Source organism: Marmota monax, unplaced genomic scaffold (genome assembly GCF_021218885.2).
Source record: "Marmota monax isolate L192 unplaced genomic scaffold, Marmota_monax_Labrador192_F-V1.1 WCK01_AAM20220418_F8-fsc00024, whole genome shotgun sequence".
NCBI lineage: Eukaryota > Metazoa > Chordata > Mammalia > Rodentia > Sciuridae > Marmota > Marmota monax.
This window is the reverse complement of record NW_026695224.1, coordinates 32937279-32956996: the sequence shown is the minus strand read 5'-3', so window position 1 is coordinate 32956996 and position 19718 is coordinate 32937279. Positions and strand designations below refer to the sequence as shown.

The 19718-nt window shown below is 61.9% G+C and overlaps 1 protein-coding gene across 2 annotated transcripts; it reads right to left on the bottom strand.

Annotated features, from left to right (window-relative positions):
• Nucleotides 1–1467: 1467 nt before the first annotated feature.
• On the bottom strand, nt 1468–18355 carry Wfdc1 (WAP four-disulfide core domain 1). Of its 2 annotated transcripts, XM_046435090.2 has the most exons (7): nt 17870–18341; nt 8389–8581; nt 6406–6489; nt 5683–5823; nt 4181–4222; nt 3206–3283; nt 1468–1846 (listed from the first exon to the last, which is right to left on the bottom strand). In XM_046435090.2, the coding sequence occupies exons 1-6, from the start codon at nt 17987–17989 to the stop codon at nt 3225–3227; spliced, it is 639 nt and encodes a 212-aa protein (XP_046291046.1). In that variant the 5' UTR covers nt 17990–18341; the 3' UTR covers nt 1468–1846; nt 3206–3224. The 2 variants fall into 2 exon arrangements, with proteins under 2 accessions (XP_046291046.1, XP_046291047.1); XM_046435091.2 differs by lacking the exon at nt 4181–4222 and having other exon boundaries at nt 17870–18355.
• Between the last annotated feature and the right edge of the window lie 1363 nt (nt 18356–19718).

Genomic DNA, 19718 nt, shown 5'->3' with positions numbered 1-19718 from the left:
GTACCAGGTGGGTGATCATACCTGAGCCCGTCCTGAATACCTACTACGCCCACCCCTCAGGGCCCGTCCCCAGCAACTCTGGACGACAGCTGCTCTTATCACGCCCACTTCACAGCAGGGAAACGGAGGCTGAGCGAGGAAACCTGCCGAGGCCAGGACTGGACGTGGTGGAGCAAGCCCTGTCTGCTGGTCTCCACCCCATCTTGTGGGCAGCCCCCCTTCAGGAAGAGGGGACAGAGTTGGCCTCCCCTGGATGCTGGGGCCCCTGCAGGACTGCTCATCACCATGTACCCTGCCCCCCCCTCCCATCCCTGGGCTTTGGAGGCAGGGAAGGGAGGCTGGGACCTAGGCTTGGGTACTCACTGGCTTTGTGACTTGGGTGAGTCCTTTAAGATTGAGGTGACAAAGTCCTTGTCTGAGAGATGCACACCTCCCGCCACCCCACGCACTTCCTCCCACAAAACCACAATTGTCCTGGAGGATCTGCAGGCTGGGTGGCTTGAGGGAGGCCAGGGCCTCTGCCCGGCTCTGAGCATTAGCGGGCTCGTGGGGCTCAAGGATTATTATCAGGTTCTGCGTGTGGGACACGAAGGGAAGACATCTACCTACTACCAGGGCAGATGGGGACATTCGTCACCGTGCCTGGGGGTGATCCTGGCTTTCAGGTTGATGGGAAGAAACAGCTCCGTTTGGGAAGCCAGGTTTATGTCAACTCCAGCCATGAGGTGCCTTGAGGAATCGGGCACATGACCTCCGTGGGGACAGGAGTGGGCATGACCAGGGCCACCGCTAACTCACTACGTCCTCTGTCCTGGAGGGTCTGAACCCACTAGCCTGGGGTTGGCGAATGCCCCAGGAGTTCTGATGGCAGCCAGGGCCATCAGGGCCAGGGACAGAAGCCCAGGGGCCACACACACAAGGAGAAGTCCTTTCATCCAGCAGAGGCTCCTGGGGCACCCTGCCCCCCACGGATGGGTGCTGGGGCCTATAAACACTCTGGCTCCCTGGCCCAACCCTCACGGCCGACTCCACGGTGACGCAGGTCTCCCATGTCGTCTGCGAGATGAATAGGTTTCTAAATCCAGAGATGACAGCAGTGACAGCAGATCACCAAAGAGCCCCCGGGTCCTTCTGTGGGGTGGCACACCCGGGGCAGCCTGTGGGGGCAGGCGTCTTGAGGTCCTGGAGCCCGAGCTGCCCTGGGGAAGCCCTGGCCTCGCCCTCCGTGCCCACCTTCGATCCCCACAGCAGCCGGAACAGGGCAAAGGTTTACAAACCGCCCGACACCCAGCGTTGTGTCCTCCTCCCTCACCGCCCGTCACCCACCGCCCTGCTCATCACGCAGTCAGCCCCAGGACCGACACACAGGCCCTTCCGCTGCCTGCTGTCCTTGAGTCCCCTCCTGCTGGCTCCTATGAATCAGGCATCCACCGTAAGGTCCCCGAGTGAATCTGCTTGAGCGGGAAGTTCATTTCCACTCTATCAAGGCGGATTTATTTGGAGAGCACTTGGGAGGGGCACGTGCCTGCCAGAGTCACACCTGGAAGAAATCTGCAGAAAGCACCGCGAGGCTGAGCCCTGGCCCTGGGAGGGGCTTCTGGCCTCACACCCGCGGAGGCGCCTTCCCAGGCAGAGATCACGAGGCGCTGCAGGGACCTGTGTCCAGGGTGGTGAGCAGGGACCCAGAGCAGGGCAGGGGCTCCCACTGAGTCACCGCTTCAGCCAGGGCCAAGCTGGGATGGGGGCCAGGAGCTCTGGGGTCATGCTCTGCAGTGGCCTCCGGAGATCAAACCACTTTCCTGCATCGAGGCTTGGTGGGAAGCCGAGGAATGTTCTTGGGCCCGGACTGCGAAGAAAGCAGAGAGGACTGTGAGCCGCGGTGGAGGCTGGAGGGGCCTAAAGCCTGCCCTGTCCCTCCCTCCCTGGCCCAGCACTAGCCAGAAAGACCCCACCTCCAGCAAGATGTGACTCTAACAACTCCCGGGGAGCCTGGGGGGCACCTTCTGACTCAGGTACTAGCACACCCTCTACATCAGTCCCGTTTCTCAGGTGCGGTCACCAGCTTAAGGTCAAGGGTGAAGGAGCGGAACTTAAGGCCAGGCCCCTGGCTCCCCAGCCCCTCCTTCCACAAACGTCCTCGACTGATCCTCGGCCCCAGACTCCCTGGTGAAACGTCAAAGGCATGGCTGGCGCCAGACACTCCAGAAAGGGTTCTTGTCTCCAGCAGGCAGTGGACACCCTGATGGGTCCCCCCGGGCTCCAGACCTTCCTGGAAGACTCAGCCCTGAATATTCTGGAACCTAAAACCTGCTCCTTTCCTTTCAAGGACACCTGGAAGTTCCTGCCCCACGTGGACTGTCCATCCCGTGGGCTGCGGCTTTCCCAGGGCCGGGGCGGGGAGGGGGTCAAGGTTCGCGGTGAAGACCCTCTGGTGGCCGACCCCACAGCCCTTCGGGGGCCCCTGTGCCTGCTCTCGGCTGGCAGCACCTCACCTCACCTGCCGCCGCGTCTCCACACAGGTCTCCACACACACGGCAGCCTCCGCACGCCACTCCCTCCCGCCCAGCGGCCTCCTTGGGTTCCTTCGGAGCCCAGACCCCCGCCCCGAGGGATTCCCCAGCCAGCTGTCCCCACGCAGCACCTTCTCGTCCTCAGTCTTGGCTCAGTGTCACCTTTGGCTTCCCTGACCCCACGGAGGCAGCTCCCCGCCCTGCTGGCTCCTCTGCGCCATGTCACCAGCCACCCCCCGCCATCTATCTGATGGCCCCCCCTACAGCCTGTCCAGTCTCCTTCCAGGACGTGAGCCCCGGGGCAGGGGCTCTGCTGGGCTTGTTGACTGGCCGCCCCAGCACTGGGCCTGGCACACAGCAGACAGCCCGGAACTGGGGCCCAGTACTGGCGCCCGTGGGTACTGCTGGGCCGGCGTGGGCAGGCAGGACAAGCGAGGGGACATTGCAGGCATTGCCAGCCCAGGGCTGGTAGGGGAGTCACCACCCTGCCTGTCTTGGCTTAGGGTCCCTAGGGCCAGAAGAAGCTCCCACTAGGGAAGGCTGGAGCTCGCGGGATCCCTGGGAACCTGCGAGGGATCTGAAACTCCACCAGCAGGTGGAGCCCTCCGCCCGCCCGCCCCGCAGCCAGCGTGCTGATGACCGCTGCTTGGCTCCTGATGACCCCTGCTTGGCTCCTGGCCCTCAGCCCCCCTCACCTGCCGGCTGGGCGCTGCTCTACTGGAAGCTCCTCGGCTGCCCCTTTCCGGGTTCCGCCACGTTCTTCGAGTCACCCTCTGCAAAATGAAGTGTCCCACCCTGCTGAAATGCCTGCCTCGCTGCACGGGTGATGCCAAGCTAGCTCCCCGTGCCTGGTGACCTGGCCCTGAGCCCGCCCCCGGGGGGCCGCACAGCTGCCTGCAACCCTCCCCTGGCTCAGCAAGGGCCAGCCTCATCCCTCACCGCTGGCCACCCACCGTCCTGCTCATCAGGCAGTCACCCAGGACTGGCACACAGCCCTTCCGCTGCCCACTGTTGCTTGGTCTTTAGGCGTAGCTCCCTGTCCCCTCCTGAGGGAGGCTCCCTTGACCACCCGGTCCAAGGTGTCCTGCAGGTATCCAGTATGCGCGGTCAGGAGCCTGCGTCACCACTGCCCACTAATAGGACTTGGGCCCTGTTAATGGCTGGATTTCCTCCTGATAGTAGCTGCCTGCTGATAGCAATTGTGTCACGGTGACAAGTGTGGCCCCAACCTCCAGCCCAGAATGATAAGCAATGCTTGGTAACGCGCGTCCATTCCTGATGACGAGGTTGGCTGGGCGGTGGCGGGCGATGGCAGGTGGGTGGTGGCGGTGGATAACGAATGGCTGATCGCACAGATGACTAGATGGGCGGGGGAGGGATGGAGCTGGCCACCCTTTTCCAATTCCCCAAATAAGCATCCGGGGACAGTCCTGGGTTCTGGCACATCCAGCCCTGGGCTCTGACCTTCAGCACGAGGCCAGGTCGGCCAGGAGCCACTCAGCCTGCCATGGCCACCACTGGACAGCAAGGCTGCGTCCGTGTTTCCAAACCTACTTCCTGTTTGTCCCCTACGGTTCAGACCTGGGCTTTTATTTTCCCCTCTTCACCAGGTCAATGCTTGCTGACCCTTCTCATGCCCTCTGCAAGGAAGGAATGGCCTCTTCTCTCACCTGGATATTCTTTGTAAAATCTGTGTCTCAGGAATCGCCCATCTGGAGAAACAATGAGGAGATCAGACTTGTTTCCAGAGCTCATGAGGCCGAAGCCCGAGCCCCTTCTCTCCTTCTCCTTCCCCTCCAGGTGCGCTGGAGCTTTCCCGGGTCCCATGGAGAGTGACACCGCAGCAGCTGAACAGACGCACACAGGAAGATCTCCCTCTCCATTCATGAACTAAAGGGCGTGGCCCGACTGTGGCCCAGTGCCCCCTTCTCACTGTACATATTCTTGTTTTGGAAAATATGGTTATTCGTAAGAAAAATGATTCTTGGGTTTAATATGTGATGGGCGTGTTGTCATGTTTAAAGGACAAGCACAGGAACATCTTCAGCGTCTGGGCTTCAGTTTCTGTGTGACGCCTGCCCACCAGCCCCCAGCCCCGCTGTGGGGAGGAGCGCACTGTGCGACCCCCTGGTGAGGGATCCGGAGACCCAAAGCCTGGGAGCCACTGTCCAAGCAGACCAGGGACTGCGGAATTTCCACGTCCCGTTCAGCCAACGCCATTGCAAAACACGCTCACACATGAGTAAGTGGCACTGTGAGTGTGTCCGAGGGGACTCCGGGGTCACCATGGGGAAGGACAGTCCTCGATCGGATCTTCCCGCCCTGCCTCCCCCACCCCACCTGAGCCTCAGCTTCCCACCAAGGAGGTGCCACACCTGTCCTCCAGGTCACTGCGAGCCTCTGGGAATGATTCCCTGAAAACACACCAGGGGCCACGGGACGCTGCCACTCTCCGCAAAGAGCGGCTACTGCGGCAGTGTCGACCCTGTGGCCCCGTCCTCGAGCCCAGCCTCTCCCCCAGCACCGCCCGGCTGAGGCCAGAACACGTGGGCACATGGGGAGGGTGGGAGGCGGCAACCATCCTCCGTCCACGCTGTGCTCTCTGCTCTCCTGTGAGTCACGTGGACACGATAGGAGACATTTTCTCCGGTTTTGTGGGCACATAAAGATCATCAGGGACCAGCGCTGGCATTTTCAGTGCGAGGCAATGACCCCATGTGACCCCCATCCTTGTGGATCTTGGCAGCAGAGGCTTTCCCTGTCCTCGAGCTTCACAGCCAGCTACCAAGCGAGACGGGCAGCAGGGCCTGAGGGGTTAAGAGCAGGGCCCAGGACCTGCGGCTTCCACCCTGGCTGGCCTGGGGACGGCGGCAGCTGTAGTGATTACTTTGCGGGTAGTTATGAGGCTTGAATGAGGACAGCACCTGGCACACAGTAGGTCCTCGGTGCATGTGAGATTCCTGTCTTAGGAAGAGGGAGGCTTGAGGTGAGGAGCCTGCCAGGCCGTGCACACAGCTAAGGCGAGCAGGGCAGGAGTGTGGTGCCATTCTAGATGAGGAGACCAAGGCTCCGCCAGGAGAAGAAATGGACCCCAAGGCCACCCAGGGGGAGGGTTCTGTCGCCACTGTGGGGGGCTCTGGGGAGCAGGAGCCAGGCCCAGGGCACCACTCACCTGCTGGCCGCCGCTGCTTCACACACTGCCCACGGTTGGGGATGCCCTCGGCCACGTCCCCGGGGCTCAGGATGTGGCACTCGTAGCCTGAGGGACACTGCAGTGGCTCTGCGCCATCCTCGGTGGTGCTGCATGCCTCTGCTGTGGGGGACCCGCCAGTGCCTCAGAGGCAGAGCCGGGCACACACCACGCCCTGTCCAGCGAGGCGCCCCACACCTGCACCTGCGCCCCCCTCCCCGAAACTGACACCCCACCTGGAACCACAGGTGTGCACACACCCAGAGGCCGGCCCATCACAGATCCCAACACGCCTCACACCCACCCATTCACGGGCTCACCCTGAAACAGACTCACACCCAGCACACACGCACACACACATCCCGACACAACCACACACACTCATACACATGCTCACCCCACAGACCACGCACAGCAATGAACCCCTAAAGATGCAGGGTCTAGGAAGCAGCCCTAGCCTCTGCCTTGCCCTCTCCACCCAGGAAGGAGGCCCCGTTGTTGGGGAGCGTCCAGGCCCTCTTTCTGTCCTGGGCTGTGGGACAGCTGAGTGACAGCTGGCACCTCTGAGCTGGGCTGGGGGATCCGGAGGGTGAGCATTTGGCTGAGGGCCTGCAGGGACAGACAGCCTGTGCTGTGGTTCCTGCTGGCACCTCAGGAGGGGGAGCCTGGCTCTGCCCCCCGCCCCGCCCTGGGGCCCGCAGCTACCTTGTAGCACCTCCTCGGGGCCGTCCAGGAGCCAGCCATTGCCACCAAGCCACCGTGGTTTCGGCTGCACCAGCCAGTCTAAAACTGACAAAGGACAGGGTCAGGGGCCTCCCCAGGCAGCCTCTGGGGTAGGAGCCTCCCTCTCATGACCACAGAGGCCCTGGGCTGACACCTGCAGTGCCCAGGACGGGCTGCTCCCCCCTCAGCTCCAGCGTCACACCGTCACGTCACGGCTGGGCAACCTTGTTGGCGCTGTTACTCGTAGTTTTTATGACCGACCCGCGCTGAGCGGCCCTTGCTGCCGGCCGTGAATGAATGGTGAGTATCCGAGTAGCTGTCATGCACCCAGAGACCGCTCAAGGTGCTGGGGACACCCCAGGAAGAGAAGCAGACAGACTCTACCCAGTGGGGCTGACCCTCGAGTCAGGTGACAGCCAGCAAGCAGGGAGGAGGGGGTGGCTGGAGGAGGGACCGCTGTTCCCAGGGGAAAGTCCCCCGAGAGAGCAGTCTCTGGGCGAAGAGCTGAAGGTGAGGAAGAGAGGCTGAGGGCATCAGGGAGGAAGTTCTGGGTGGGACCCTGCACAGGGGCCCAGGTGTCAGAGCAGGGACCCCCACGTTCCTGCCCTCTGGGCCAGGTGCACCTCTCCTCAGCAGCTATGCTGCTGTTTAATCTTGAGCAAGTGACTCAGTTTCTCTGAGTTCTGTGTCCTCAGTTGTAAATGAAACTGACCCCGTCTCCACCCATGCAGCTAAGATGAGATGAAATGTCTGGGAGACTATTGGGGATGCCTGGCACCATTGTATCCTTTGTGCACTGCTCAAAAGCACTTGGCCTAGGTAGCAAGGCTAATCTCTATGCCTGGGCGCATTCCACAGGAAGGGACACCCCCAGTGGGGGCGGGCGGGGTGCTTCATGTGCTCTTCCACCAGAAGGGGGTGCTGTGCCACCTTTCTTATAAAGGCTGGGTGGGAGCCAACCGGTCCCTGAGCGCCTGCCCTGTCTCTGCTCAGAGGCAGACTCAGAGTAGCCGAGCGTAATCATGAGTGTTATTAAATGTGCTGAGTCCCTTGTCATCGCTGTGACCTCACCCCAAAGAACACAAGGTGTGGTCACTTCCACCTTCCGCAGTCTCCCCAGCCTTGGGAGAGGTAGGCCCCCTGTTGAAGCCTCCTTCCGTAATTACTGCCCTTGGGAACCTGGTGGTTCCAGGAAAAGAGAGTCCAAAAGCCCAACCTGTCTAAAGGCCCTACCTGGAGCAGAGCTGTCCCCCTCCCGCCCGTCCCACCCACTTAGGGCACATTTTCCCCACCCCACCGGGGCTACTGCCTGCCCACCTGGCTCGGGGCCCCTGGCAGCTCTCCTCCCTGCACACCCAAGACTTCTCCCCAAAAGGGATCTGGAACTCCTTCGTTGTCATGTTTAGGTGCACCCCAACACTGTCCCTCCCATGAGAGGGCGTCAGGTTCAACAGCATCTCCTCAGTGCCCCCGCCCTGGGCTGGTTTTCCATGGTTCAGGCTCTCCGAGAGCAGCAGGTGCATTCAGCCCTGCTCAACTGGAATCTGAAGGATTTGAACCTCCCAGGTCCCTGCCTCCCAGACACCCCACCGCACTGCTGAGCACCCACTCTCCTCCAGACACCCCGGGCACTAGATCCAGGAGCGAAGGGGCCTGGTGAGGTCCCAGGAATGTGGGACCTGGGGAAGGGGAACCTGGCGGGGTATTTTCAGGGAAAGTCTCAGTCTGGGTGTTTAGGGGACTCTAGCCCCTCCCTGTCCTCCCAGGGTGGGCCTCCTGGGCTGTGGGCTCCGCCCTCGGGAGGTGCTCAGTAAGTCCCTGGACTTGTGCCCAGGGAGCACGGGAGGACAGTGAGCGGCAGGTAAAAGAGACGCCCAGATGGTCCTGGCCTCTGCAGGTGCTCTGCGGCCCCCACGGGGGGGGGGGGGCTCCAGGCCCACCTGCCCCCTCCCGCGCCCGGCCTACCTGGCGGGGGCGGCACGGCTTCCAGGCAGGCGTAGGCGCAGCCGTTGTAGCAGCAGCGCCGATGGCGCGGGCACTCGGAGTCCGCCTGGCAGCGCGCAGCCTGGCAGGCGCCAGGGGGCAGTGTCCGTGGGGGCGGCGGGCAGCGGTCAGCGCGGGGCTGCCGGGGGCCACCGGGCGCACCCGCCTCCTCGGCCTGCGGGACAGGGGAGGGCGATCAGTGGCGCCAAGCCAGTGCCTTGGAGCTGTGCGCTGCGCGGTGTCCTGGGACCTCTCGCAGCCTGCGCTTCCTGGCCTGGAAAACTGATCCCCGCAGACCCAGCCTCTGAGGGTCCTTCTGGCGGGGGGGGGGGGGGGGGGGGGGGGCGGAGTTTGTCTGTAACTGCCCCAAACTGAGGTGACTGAAGGCCACCAACAGCTGCAGAAGTGAATCTTGGTGGCTTGCTGGAGTCTTTCACTTTAGGAACCTACCACCTGAGAGATGGATCTCCTGAGTGTGCACCCGTGTATCCATGCATGTGTGCACACACATACACACGTCTCTGTGTGTATATAGATAGATGGATTGATTGATTTCTTGTAATCAATGTTTATGTAGAGCTTTGAGAATTTACAACTCACACATGGAGTGAATGGATTCACAGCACAGCTTGGCTAAATCTCACACACAGCACATGGAAGGGGAAAGCCAGGTCACAAGGGACAGTGTGATTCCACTGCAGTTTACAGTGCAGTTTGCGGACAGGCAAAGCTGGTGCCCGGTGGGGAGTCTCTGGTGCCTGCCTGTGGGGGCTGGCTGGTTCACCTGGGGACCTACGGCCCGGCCCGCTCTGCTCTCTTGACCTCACGTGGATGACACAGGGTGTTTAATTTGTGGGAACTGGACACTTAAGGTTTCTGTACTTTTCAATATTGCTTCAGTAAAAGGTTAAAAAATAAAATGTAGTCAACACTTTATTAGTGGGAGTGCGCACGGAACAAGCCCTCCAGAGGCACGGCCGGGTCTTCTCCTACAGCCCCCCAGTGGAAACAACCCAAATGTCCACCAGCTGATCAATGTGGTCTCTCCACACAGTGGAACCTCATTTGGCCACAAATATAAATGAAGGCCTGACACACAGGACCACCTGGATGGACCCTAGAGACGATGCCCAGCAGGCAGACACAGAGGGCCATATACTGTGGGGTCCCCCTGCATTCACACAGAGCAGGCAAATCCGTAGATTCAGAAAACAGAAGGATGGCCTCCGGGGGCAGGACTGGCAGTGAATCATGGGTGCAGGTTTCATGTTAGGGAACCACCTATGGGTGCAGGTTTCTTTTGGGGACAATGACAATGATCTAATACTGATTTTAGCATTGGTTGCACAGCGGTAAATGGGCCACAGGCACAAACTGCACATTTAAGTGGGTGGATTGTGGAACATGTGACCTGTGTCTAATAAAGATGTTACTAAGGAGAGCACGCTGGATCCCCAGATGAGACCCTCCCTCCTCCAGACCCCCAGGGCTCCCCTTGGGGCCCTGAAGCCGTGCTACCTATCACAGTGGCTGTCAACGAAGGGGAGCCTCTCCTCCTGTATGCCACCTGACCCACCTCCAGGGGACCTGGTGTGGGCAATGCATGCTGAACTGAGGGGCATGGGACTTCCCGGTTGCACCAGGAGGAGCCCAGGACAACAAGGCTGAGCATCAGGAGGAAGGAGGTCTCTGAGCCCAGCCAGGACACACCGTCCAAGCCCCCGCTACATCTAGACCTGAGCACACAGCACGCACACAGCTGCAAGCTTCCTTGGCAGAGTGCCCCCAGCCCTCCGGGCCTTGCCCGCGGCTCTGGGGCCTCTCCTCCAGCTCTACAGGGAACCGCATCCAGGACTCAACTCCACTCTCCTTTGCCCCAAAGCTCCCAGCCAGGATCAGGGCCCACACCCTCCCCAAGGCCCCGCTCCCCACCCTCTGTGAAGCTGTGTGAGCACACCTGCTTCCTGTTCAGAAGGTGAGCAACCCCGCGGGGAGGTGCTGAGTCTTCTGTGACTGCCTCTTCAGGTGGTGAGCAAGCCCCCAAAGACACCCCTTGTCCCTGGGGTCTGTAAATGCAACCTCATACGATAAAGCAGGCTCTGTGTGTTTGATCCGGGATCTCATGGGATCCTGGATTATCCAATTATAAGTGTCCTATAGAGAGGCACAGAGGAAGAGCGCACACATGTGCACACACACACACACGCACTCACACGGAAGGCCACGCGAAGATGGAGGAGGAGACTGGGGTGGTGAGACTGAGCCAGGAGCAGTGGTGGCCAGCAGCACCCGAAAGCTAGAGGAGGCAAGGAGGAACCTTCCCCTGGAGCCTCCAGAGGGGGCATGACCAGGCCGAACGCGATCTCCACACAGTGAGACTGATACTGAGTTCCTGGCCTCCCACACTCAGAGGATACGATGCTGCTGGTTTAGGCCACTCTAGTTTTGGTCATTTGTCCTGGCAACACAGGAAACTGGGCGCAGTGCTTGGCATGTTCTGTCAATGTTTGTGAATGAATGCCACTGAGGCCCAAGTCCCCATGGCCTCCACAGCAGCCTCCACCTTGGCCTCCCTGACTCCACGTCTGCCCCCTTTGCATTCTCCAAACTGCAGCTCAAAGGGGCTTTATTTCTTTTTTTTTTTTTTTTAGTTGTAGATGAACACAATATCAAACTCAGGGCCTCATACGTGCGAGGCAAGCGCCCTGCCACCTAGTCACAATCCCAGCCCTCAAAGGGGCTTTCTGGAAGGCACCTCGGGACCAATGCTCTTGTGCTCTGAGGCTTGTGGTTTCCCAGCACCCTTAGGACCAAATCTCAGCTCCTCACTGGACCTTCAAGTTCAGTGCCAGTGCTGACCTCCTCATACCACCCCCGCCCTCTCCCTTCCTCACCCTCCAGCACAAGCCCACTCAAGGCCTTTGCCCCTCGGGAGCAGCCCCATTGCCCTCTGGATGGCTCCTTCCTGTCCTGCTCAATCAGGACCTCCAGACTGAAGCCTCTGACCCTGTCACTGGTCAGCACCTGTCCTGCTGTCCTCTTCCTTCAATTGACCTGTCTCCTGCAGCACAGCAGAGGGGCCACCTGCCTGGACTCTGCAGCTGGTGGGCTGGGTTCAGACCCAGCTCTGCCTAACTTTGTGCAAGTCCCGTTTCCTGCAGGGGGTGGTCACCAGCACTCCCCACTGGAGCTTTTGAGGACTGACCACCCGCACAGCAACAGAAAGGTTTCTGCCCCAGGACACGTGCCCGGCCTCAGCCTGGAAGATTCTGCTGCCTCTCTGTTCTGCTGGCCAAGTCACTCCTCAGCCCCAGCTGAAATACCCTCCTGAAGGCGTCCCTGCCCGGACTCGCTGAGATCGTGGGTGTTTCTGGTCCAGGCCTCCAGTAGAAGCCAAAAGGTCACCAAACGCCCTTTTGCGCCTGCATAGCGGAGCCAGCACACTCGGTGCGCTGCTGCCGGCGGCCTGCAGGGAGCGCGCGCCACCGGGGACCAGGCACATCCCAGTAGGTGGCGGCAGAGGCCAGCGCTTCCTGCCTCGCAGCGAGCCTCCCAGGCCCATGCAAGTGGGCGGGGACAGCCGGGGAGGGCGCCTGCGTCCTGCTTCACCCCAGGAACCCATTTGTGCAAAGCAGCAGTGAGCGCTTGGTGGGAAGGGAAAGGAAGGGGAGGGGACGGGGGCTTGCGGGGGGTCTGTGACCCGGGCAGCCTCTCCGCATCCGCCCTCTCCGCACCCCTTCCCGCGACCCGCGCATTCCTGCGCCATCGCCAAGCACCCCGGCACGCAGGGGCACAATCCCACGACACTAGCTCTCCGTGCCATTTGCTGCAGAATTAACTAAATTGGACCCGTGTTGGGGCCTCTTCAGTTTTAATCCTGATCCAAGGCGACGGCTGCCCCAGCCCCCTCGGAGGGCAGCGCGGGGCCTCATTTACAGAATTAGCGGAGCCCGGGGTGAGGAGGCTCCTCGCCTCCCCTGCCTCCCCGCCTCCCCTGCCTCCCATCCCGTGACTCCCTCCGGGTGGCCCCGGAGGAGGGGGCTGTGCAGAGATCAAGTTTAGATGTCCCCTGTTCTCCGAGGGAAATTCAAATGCCGGTTCTCAGAATTTGGACAGAACAAAAGAGATAAGCCCTCAGCTGGCTCTCCCTGTTATTTACCAGCCCGCTGAGCCAGCAGATGGCCTGGGTGATAAAGAAGCGATTTCACCCAGGGCCAGATTAAGGGCTTAATGTTGGAGAGAGCTCCAGGGGCGCCCAGGAGGGCTCTGAACAGTGGCTGAGCCCTGGGGCCTGAGAATGACCCTTCCTAAAAGAGCTCACCCCACGCCCCTCCCCAGCGTCTGAAGGAGTCAACAGCCCAGTCCTCCTGGCCCAGCAGGCGGGGTCAGTAGGGTGGGGGCCGCCAACCCTCCCTTCTCTGGGGTCTCCCACCACTGCCCTCTCACCCTGTCCAGCCGCCTACCCCTTTGAGGTCCCCAGAGCACATGAGCCCAGTCCCACCTCTGGACCTTTGCACTGGCTGTCCCCATACTCCACTGCTCACTGTCCGGGTCACCGGCCCCGCCAGGCATCACCCGCAGGCCTCTGCTCACATGGCCGTCCCTCTGTGCTCCACTTTGGCCCCACACAGTTTCCAGCCCCTGGCCACCCTCGGCCTGTGTACTGCACCCTCATCTACTGTCTTCCTTCTGCTGTGACGTGCCCTGCTGGGGACAGGGACTTGGACATATTTTCACCTGTGTCCCAGGCTCCTAGAAAAGTGCCCAACACCCATACGTGTGGCCCAGTGCATGCTGGCACCAGACAGTGACCATGGGCATGGCTCCTGGCAGCTTGCCAGACCCCTTCCAGGAGAGTGACAGGTACAAACTGACTCGAAGGCACAGTCACCATGCGGAGCTGTCAGGCTCAGAACCCAGGCCCTGGGCAGGAGGCCCACGAGGCAGCCTTTGGAGACAGTGGACTCCACACCCTATGCCTAGTGCAGCCCTCGGAGGCTGCAGGTGTCTACCCACTTTTGATGGGGAAACCTGAGCTGAGGCTGCTGGAGTGGGGGAGCAGGCTTCTGACCGTCAGAGCCTTCTGGTCCCCAGAGCCTGGGCCTGGGAGGTGCGTCCCTCCATGTGGGCATCTGTCCTGCGCCAGGCCTCTGCCCTCCGCTGCAGTAGCCCCAACTCAGGGCACGGTCAGAATGTGTATGCCCCCCTCCCCATACACATTCTGGAAAATGCTCACCTCTCCCAGCCAGCCCCCCTCCCCCACTTACACGGCCACTCAGCTGAAAAGGACATTACGCACATTAAGTCCCCCTGAGAAAAGAGGCAGGTCCTCTGACGGCCAGCTCCCTCCACAAAGGCCACAGAGTGGCCTCGGGTTTCCGTCTGTACCCCCACTTCTGCTAAGGGACTGTCGGGTGAGTCAAGGTCCAGGTGCCCAGCCACCCAGGGCTTCGGGCTCTACATTCTGACTTGGAGGAAACCCCATCCCCTGAAGGCTTCCCACCAATGGTATCTCCCCACTCCTGGGGAGACGCTGTTGGTGGCCTCTAGATTTACAAAGCTGCCTCCCACGTCCTTAGGAAGCAGGTGAAGGAAGTTCCAGGGCCGGGCTCCACCAGCTCAGCAGGGAGCCCAAGTCAGCGGGGGCCATTCTAAGTGGTAAAGTCTAAACTCAACTAAGCTGGCCTCCAGCCAAAGGAAGCCAGCTAGGGACGGCACACCCCTGCGTCAGGACATCACAGACCTGGGAGGAGAGGACACTGACCCACCCATGAGCACACTCACCATGTGTCATGGTGTGAAAACACAGAGGTGGGAGACAGTGTGAACCAGCCAGGGCCACCAGACTCCACTGATGCGAGACACCGAGACACAAATCCAGGGCTGCAGGGGGTGGAGCGACCCTTTATGGGACGGGGTCTCCCAGGGTGATAGGCATGCTTTGGAAGTAGAGAGGTAGGGGCTGCAGGAGGCACAGACGTACCAAGTGCCACTGCAAAGTCCCACTCAAAGGGTTCCTTCACCTCCTGCAGATTCACCTCTGCAAAGAGAGTCTCAATGCAACGCCAGTAAGAAATGTGCGCGACTGCTTCGTGGAAAGCTCTGGACCCTGCATTGCGTCTGGTAGGAAGAACTGAGGTCATCTGCACTTATTTATAACTTTCTGTGCCGTCTGATTTTTTTTTTTACAGTAAACATCACTATTGTAATAAACAGAAGAAAACATGCTGAGCCATTTCTATGCAGGGAAAGGGCACCAGCCTGCAGGCCACCCATGCACCAGGACCCTTAGCACCCACACCCTTCCTTCCCTGAACAACTTTACCCTCCTTTGGAATGTTCCAGGCCAATAAAAATGTACCCCAGACTGGCTTGCTTGGTGGAGGAAGAAAGCCAATTTCCCTCTAAGCAGTATTTGTTCTTCCTCTGGAATTTGGACGTCAAAGATTTAAAAATAAGTTTCTCCCTGGAACAGAGGGCCCGAGTTCAGCGCGTGCGTGAATGCACTTCCCGGCACCTGGGGCCTCGACGCTGGCTCTGGGAGCAGGACGGGTGCAGTGCCAATGGGACTCTCTCAGAGAGTCATCAAAAGACCAGCATCTCGCAGGACTGCAGACTCTAGCACGCACCCACCAGCGCCCCCCAGGGCTGCCGAGCCCCCCGTGCCCGCACAGGGCCCTGGGACACTGAGGTGGCATGCCCACACCCCTCCCGCGGCCCTGGGCACTTCACGGGGTCCCCATACAATGCTCAGCACACACGAGGAGGACGCGGCTCGGGGCTGGGCGCAGAGCTCCTGGTCCTCACCAGGCCCTGCGTGCTGTGCCCCAGGCTGCAGCTGAGAAAGCTGAGGCCCAGAGGGGACAGGGGAGTCACTGCAGCTGGAGGGCAGTGGGCCGGGAGCCTCCTGGGGGACCCCAGGGGGATGTGAGGCCAGCGTGCTGCCCACTGGCCATTCTGTGCCTGGACGGCGAGATGCAAACGGAACTCAGGCGATCAACAGCCCCCCGACCAAGAGATGGGTCCCCAGACAAAGGTCATTTTGCCAAAGGACAGGGCTCAGAGACAGGAGTCTGGGTGGTGACGGCGCCTTGTGCAGGTCGGGTCCCACTCCAGCTCTCTGGGGCGGATGGCCAAGGTGTGCCACCCCCAGCCTGGCTGACTTGGGGCCACCCCAGGAGCAGTGAGAAGAGATGGCCTCCTATCCCCGGCTCACAGGCCTGCGGGGCTCCACCAGGGAGCAGGAGGCAGAGGACGGGAGGAGCCCCCGGGGGTGAGGAGCCCCTGGGGGTGAGGAGCCCCTGGGGGTGAGGAGACTCTGGGGGTGAGGTCCCCCTGGGGGGTGAGGAGCTCCTGGTGGCTCCTCTCTGGCAGGTTTGTGACGGTGGCCATATTAGGTAAAATAAGCTCCCAGGGTGGGTAGGGAGGCTCCAGCACAGTACCGGACGACAGACCTCTCCCTGCCCAGCCCAGCCCACTGCCCTCCAGGGCCCAGGGCCAGGGCTGTGGGTGGGGCGGAGCCACACAGGAAGGCCTTGCCTTTGGGCCTTTGGGGCTGCCTCCTGTCACCTCCTAGTTCCCTGTGGGACACTTGAATAGGAATTAGTCAGAGCTGATAGGGCCCTAGAGGTCATCCAGTCCTCCACCTTCACTACTGTGAGGCCCAGAGAGGGGCAGTGAGTAGCCTGCGGTGGCACAGCTCACTTGAGGTGACTTGTGGCGACTTCTGGGCCTGCTGAGCTGCCCGGCCTCCTGTCCTCTGAGGTAGCCGCCTGTCCTTCCCCGCGGCTCTCTCTGAGGCATATGTGCTTATACAAAGCTCTCCAGTGTCCACGCTCTGGGCAGGGACCAATGTGTGCAGATCCAGGGACAGACTTGGGGCGGGCGCCTGACCAGTGGTGGCACAGTACACCTGTGAGGGTAAAACCAACCCGCCACGCCAGCGGGGGACTCAGGGGGTGGAGCCTGCGCAGGGCCTCCCTGCCTGGCCAGGACTGGCCCCAGGTCCCTTCCCAACCTCCAGGAATGTCCTTCTGCCTCCTGATTCTCAGTCTCTGCGAGCTCTGGCCAGGGCCGCTGGCTGCCTCCTCCAGGAAGGCCTTGGTGACCTCACCACTTCGAGTGAGCGCACCCTCCTCCAAACACCTCCATCATCTCCCTCCCTCCCACGGCTCCTGCCCTCGCCAGCCAGGGCCACCGCCCCGAGAGTGCAAGTCCTGGAGTCCAGACTAGGCTTCATACGATCCCTTGCAGGCACAGACCCTGCCCCTCTGGGGAACTTCTACTCACCCCTCAAAGCCCCAGGCCAAACGTCCCCACCCCTGGCACCCTCCCTGACTCTCCTGGACATGCCCACGGGTGTTCTCCTGTCCACGTGCATCTGCTCACAAGTTGGCCCCAGAGTGACCCAGTGCTGACCCAGTGGTGGCGGCTGGCGGGACACGAGGTGGGTACATTGAATGGAGCAGGCGCTGGCCTGAGGACCTGCGCTCTGCCCCAAGGGGGGCACCCGCCACCCTGGTCAGGAGCCTCCACGCGCTCGGAGCCTCCACGCGCTCGTCAGCTGGCATCCTGCTGAGGGCATGAGAGTACCAGGGCTCGGCTCTTGACCCTCTTCCTCCAGATGTCCTGCTGAGGATCTGAGCCCCTGGGTCACCTCTGTCACCCCTGCCCCCAGGCTCCCTGCTGGTCCCTTCCTGCCCTGTGGCTCTCCTGAGCCCTTGGAAGCTGGACACACAGTAGGTTTTTTGTTTTCTCTCTCTTTTATTCTCTACTGTCCCCCTTGTCCTGTGAATTCCCCAGCAGAGACTCAATGTCCACGTCCCCGCAGCCCAGGCCAGCACCTGGTAAAACGGTGCTGTTGACACCTATGAGCTGAGAGGAGTGCATCGCTTTCTTTTGCAGATCAGATTGTTGGAGCTCAGAGAGTTCAAGCAGCTTGCCTAAAGTCACACAGCTGGGGAGAAGCAGAGGCCACCCTTGAATCCAGCCACCTGGCTTCTCCAGCTGGCTATCCCCAGCCCTTCCTCGGAGCTGCCATCATCTGCCCCTCAGGGCTGTGGTCACTTCCACCTCACCTACAGGACCCCACTACCCCTTCCTCAGGGCGGTTTCTGCTCAGTGTCCACTGAGTGGACCGAGGGCCACCTGGATTCACAGCGGTGCCCCACAGAGGGTCAGTGGTGGTGGAGGCAGCCCAGGTTAAGTCCTCCACCTCTGACCAGGTGCTGCTCTGCAGGAGAAGGCAGCTCTGGAGGCCAGCCAGAGCCAGGCTGGGCTCTGCTGCCCATCTGCAGGGTCCCTGTCGCCTTCCTCCCCAGCGGGGGCCTCTGAGGGTTCCAGTCCCTCCTCCCCACTGGGACCGACACAGTGCTGCGGCCTTTGGGGAGCCCCGGGGGAGACGGCAGGCCTGGGTCGCCTGGCCCGGCTGCCCCACGGGGCTGCCCGCCCTCCCGGCACTTACGTGGGGCTTCTCGGCCAGCCTCCCGGGCAGCGCCCGCTTCCAGAGCTTCCCCGCGGAGCCCCCTGCGAGCAGCAGCAGGAAGCACAGAGCCCAGGCGACCGTCCCTCGGCAGCTGCCCATCCCGCTGGTCACAGGCGTTTCCTCTGGGGCCAGCGACCTTGCACAGGCCGAGAGGAGGCTCCCTGCTGGGTGGGGCCAGCAGTGGGAGCTCCTCTCCCTGGTCCTCTCAGCCGCACGCAGCGGGGTCCCTCGGATCCTGCGTCTGCGCCCGGCACACGCCCCCTCCTCAAGGGTGGCCGGCCTGCCAGGTTATTTTTAGCTTGCCCTATAACCTCTGACCCCAGAATGCAACCAACAGGGGCCGCTGCAGCCCGGGCAGCGCAGGAGGAGGGGGCACCGGGCTTGCCGGAGATGTGGCGGGAGTGGCCCTGCCGCTCTCTCCCCAAAAGGACTTCCTGGCAGCTGCCTGGCGGCCGCGGCGACTGACTAGGGCTCAGCCCGCCCTCCAGGTCCTGAGCTGGGCCGGGGAACTGTCCGCCCTGCTGCGGTGGGGCTGGCCAGCTCTGCCTGGCTGCTCACAGCTGCCCGGGCTCCCTCTCTGTGGGGCAGGAGGGAAGGAGGCTCCTGCCACTCCCCTGGCCTCTCCCAGCTCCGCGAGGTTCCCAGGAGCTGCACACGTGTCCCAAGGGCCCCGCAGGCGTCACACGCGCCCACCCAGGGCCCCGCAGGCGCGGCGTGCTCCCTGCACCCTGCAGGCGCTGGCTTTGGCCCCATCTGACAGGCAGAGCGGCAGGCCCCGGCTCCACGTCCTGCCTCCAGAGGAACTACCTATGGCCCCACGCCCCACGCCCACAGGGGCTGAGACCCTGCCCGGGACACAGGTCCCCGCAGCGCCTGGTCAAGGTGCCCCCCACCCCATCAGGGCCACGCGAGGCCCTGGAGCAAGCCCCGGAGGAGCGTCCCTTCAGCTCCGTGCCCCGGACACTCGCGGCCTCCCGCGGCTCTTGGCCCGGTCACCTTAGCCTGGGTTCCCTTTCATTTGTCCAGAGACGACCTCGTCCCCTGCACCCACTCCGGCTCTCTGCTCCGGGTTGAGGGGTCTCCGCCCCCTGCTGCTCCCGAGGCTGCCCCTTGGGAAGTCAGAGGGTCAGCAGAGGCAGGGGGCTGTCCGCCCCTGGGCCTCAGTCTCCCATCTGTGAGTCGGGCGTGGAGCTGGACCTGCCCCTCGGGGGCTGTGGGGGCTCTGCTCATCCTCTCCCCCACCCCCTTCCCTGTCCCTGTCCACATACACGCTTGCTGTCACAGTCTTGGCCCACTTCCTGTCTCTGCCTGTGGGTGGCCTCCTTCCTGCCCAGAGCCAACTCCCTCCCTTTGGGCGGAGGACGCCCCATGGCGCCTCTTGTTCATGACCTGGGAGTGGCAGTGTGCCCTCGGGGCCGAGTGAGCCGTGGGTACTCGCTGGAGGACGGCCTGGAGTGGACAGGAGCCTCCTTCCCTGAGCAGCCTCTGTAGGGCAGGCCGGGAGCTGGGCTCTGCACCAGCAGCGCCTGCCTCTCTCATCCTGCCCGCTCTGCTCTGGCTTCTCCTGTGGCAGCGCCCGCAGGGCCTTTGCACAGGCGGTACCCCCGGTGCTCCCCAGCGTCTGCCCAGCTTGTCCTCCAGCTCTCCTAGCCTGGGCGCCAGCGTGGCTTCCTCAGCCAGGCTCCCCCAGCTGACTCCCTCCGCACGTCCCACAGCTCCGTCACCCGGAGAGACCTGGGGACATGCACGTTAGGATTAGGACACCCATAGCACAAAAGTTAATAACTAGAATCAACAAATGGGACTTACTCAAACTAAAAAGTTTTTT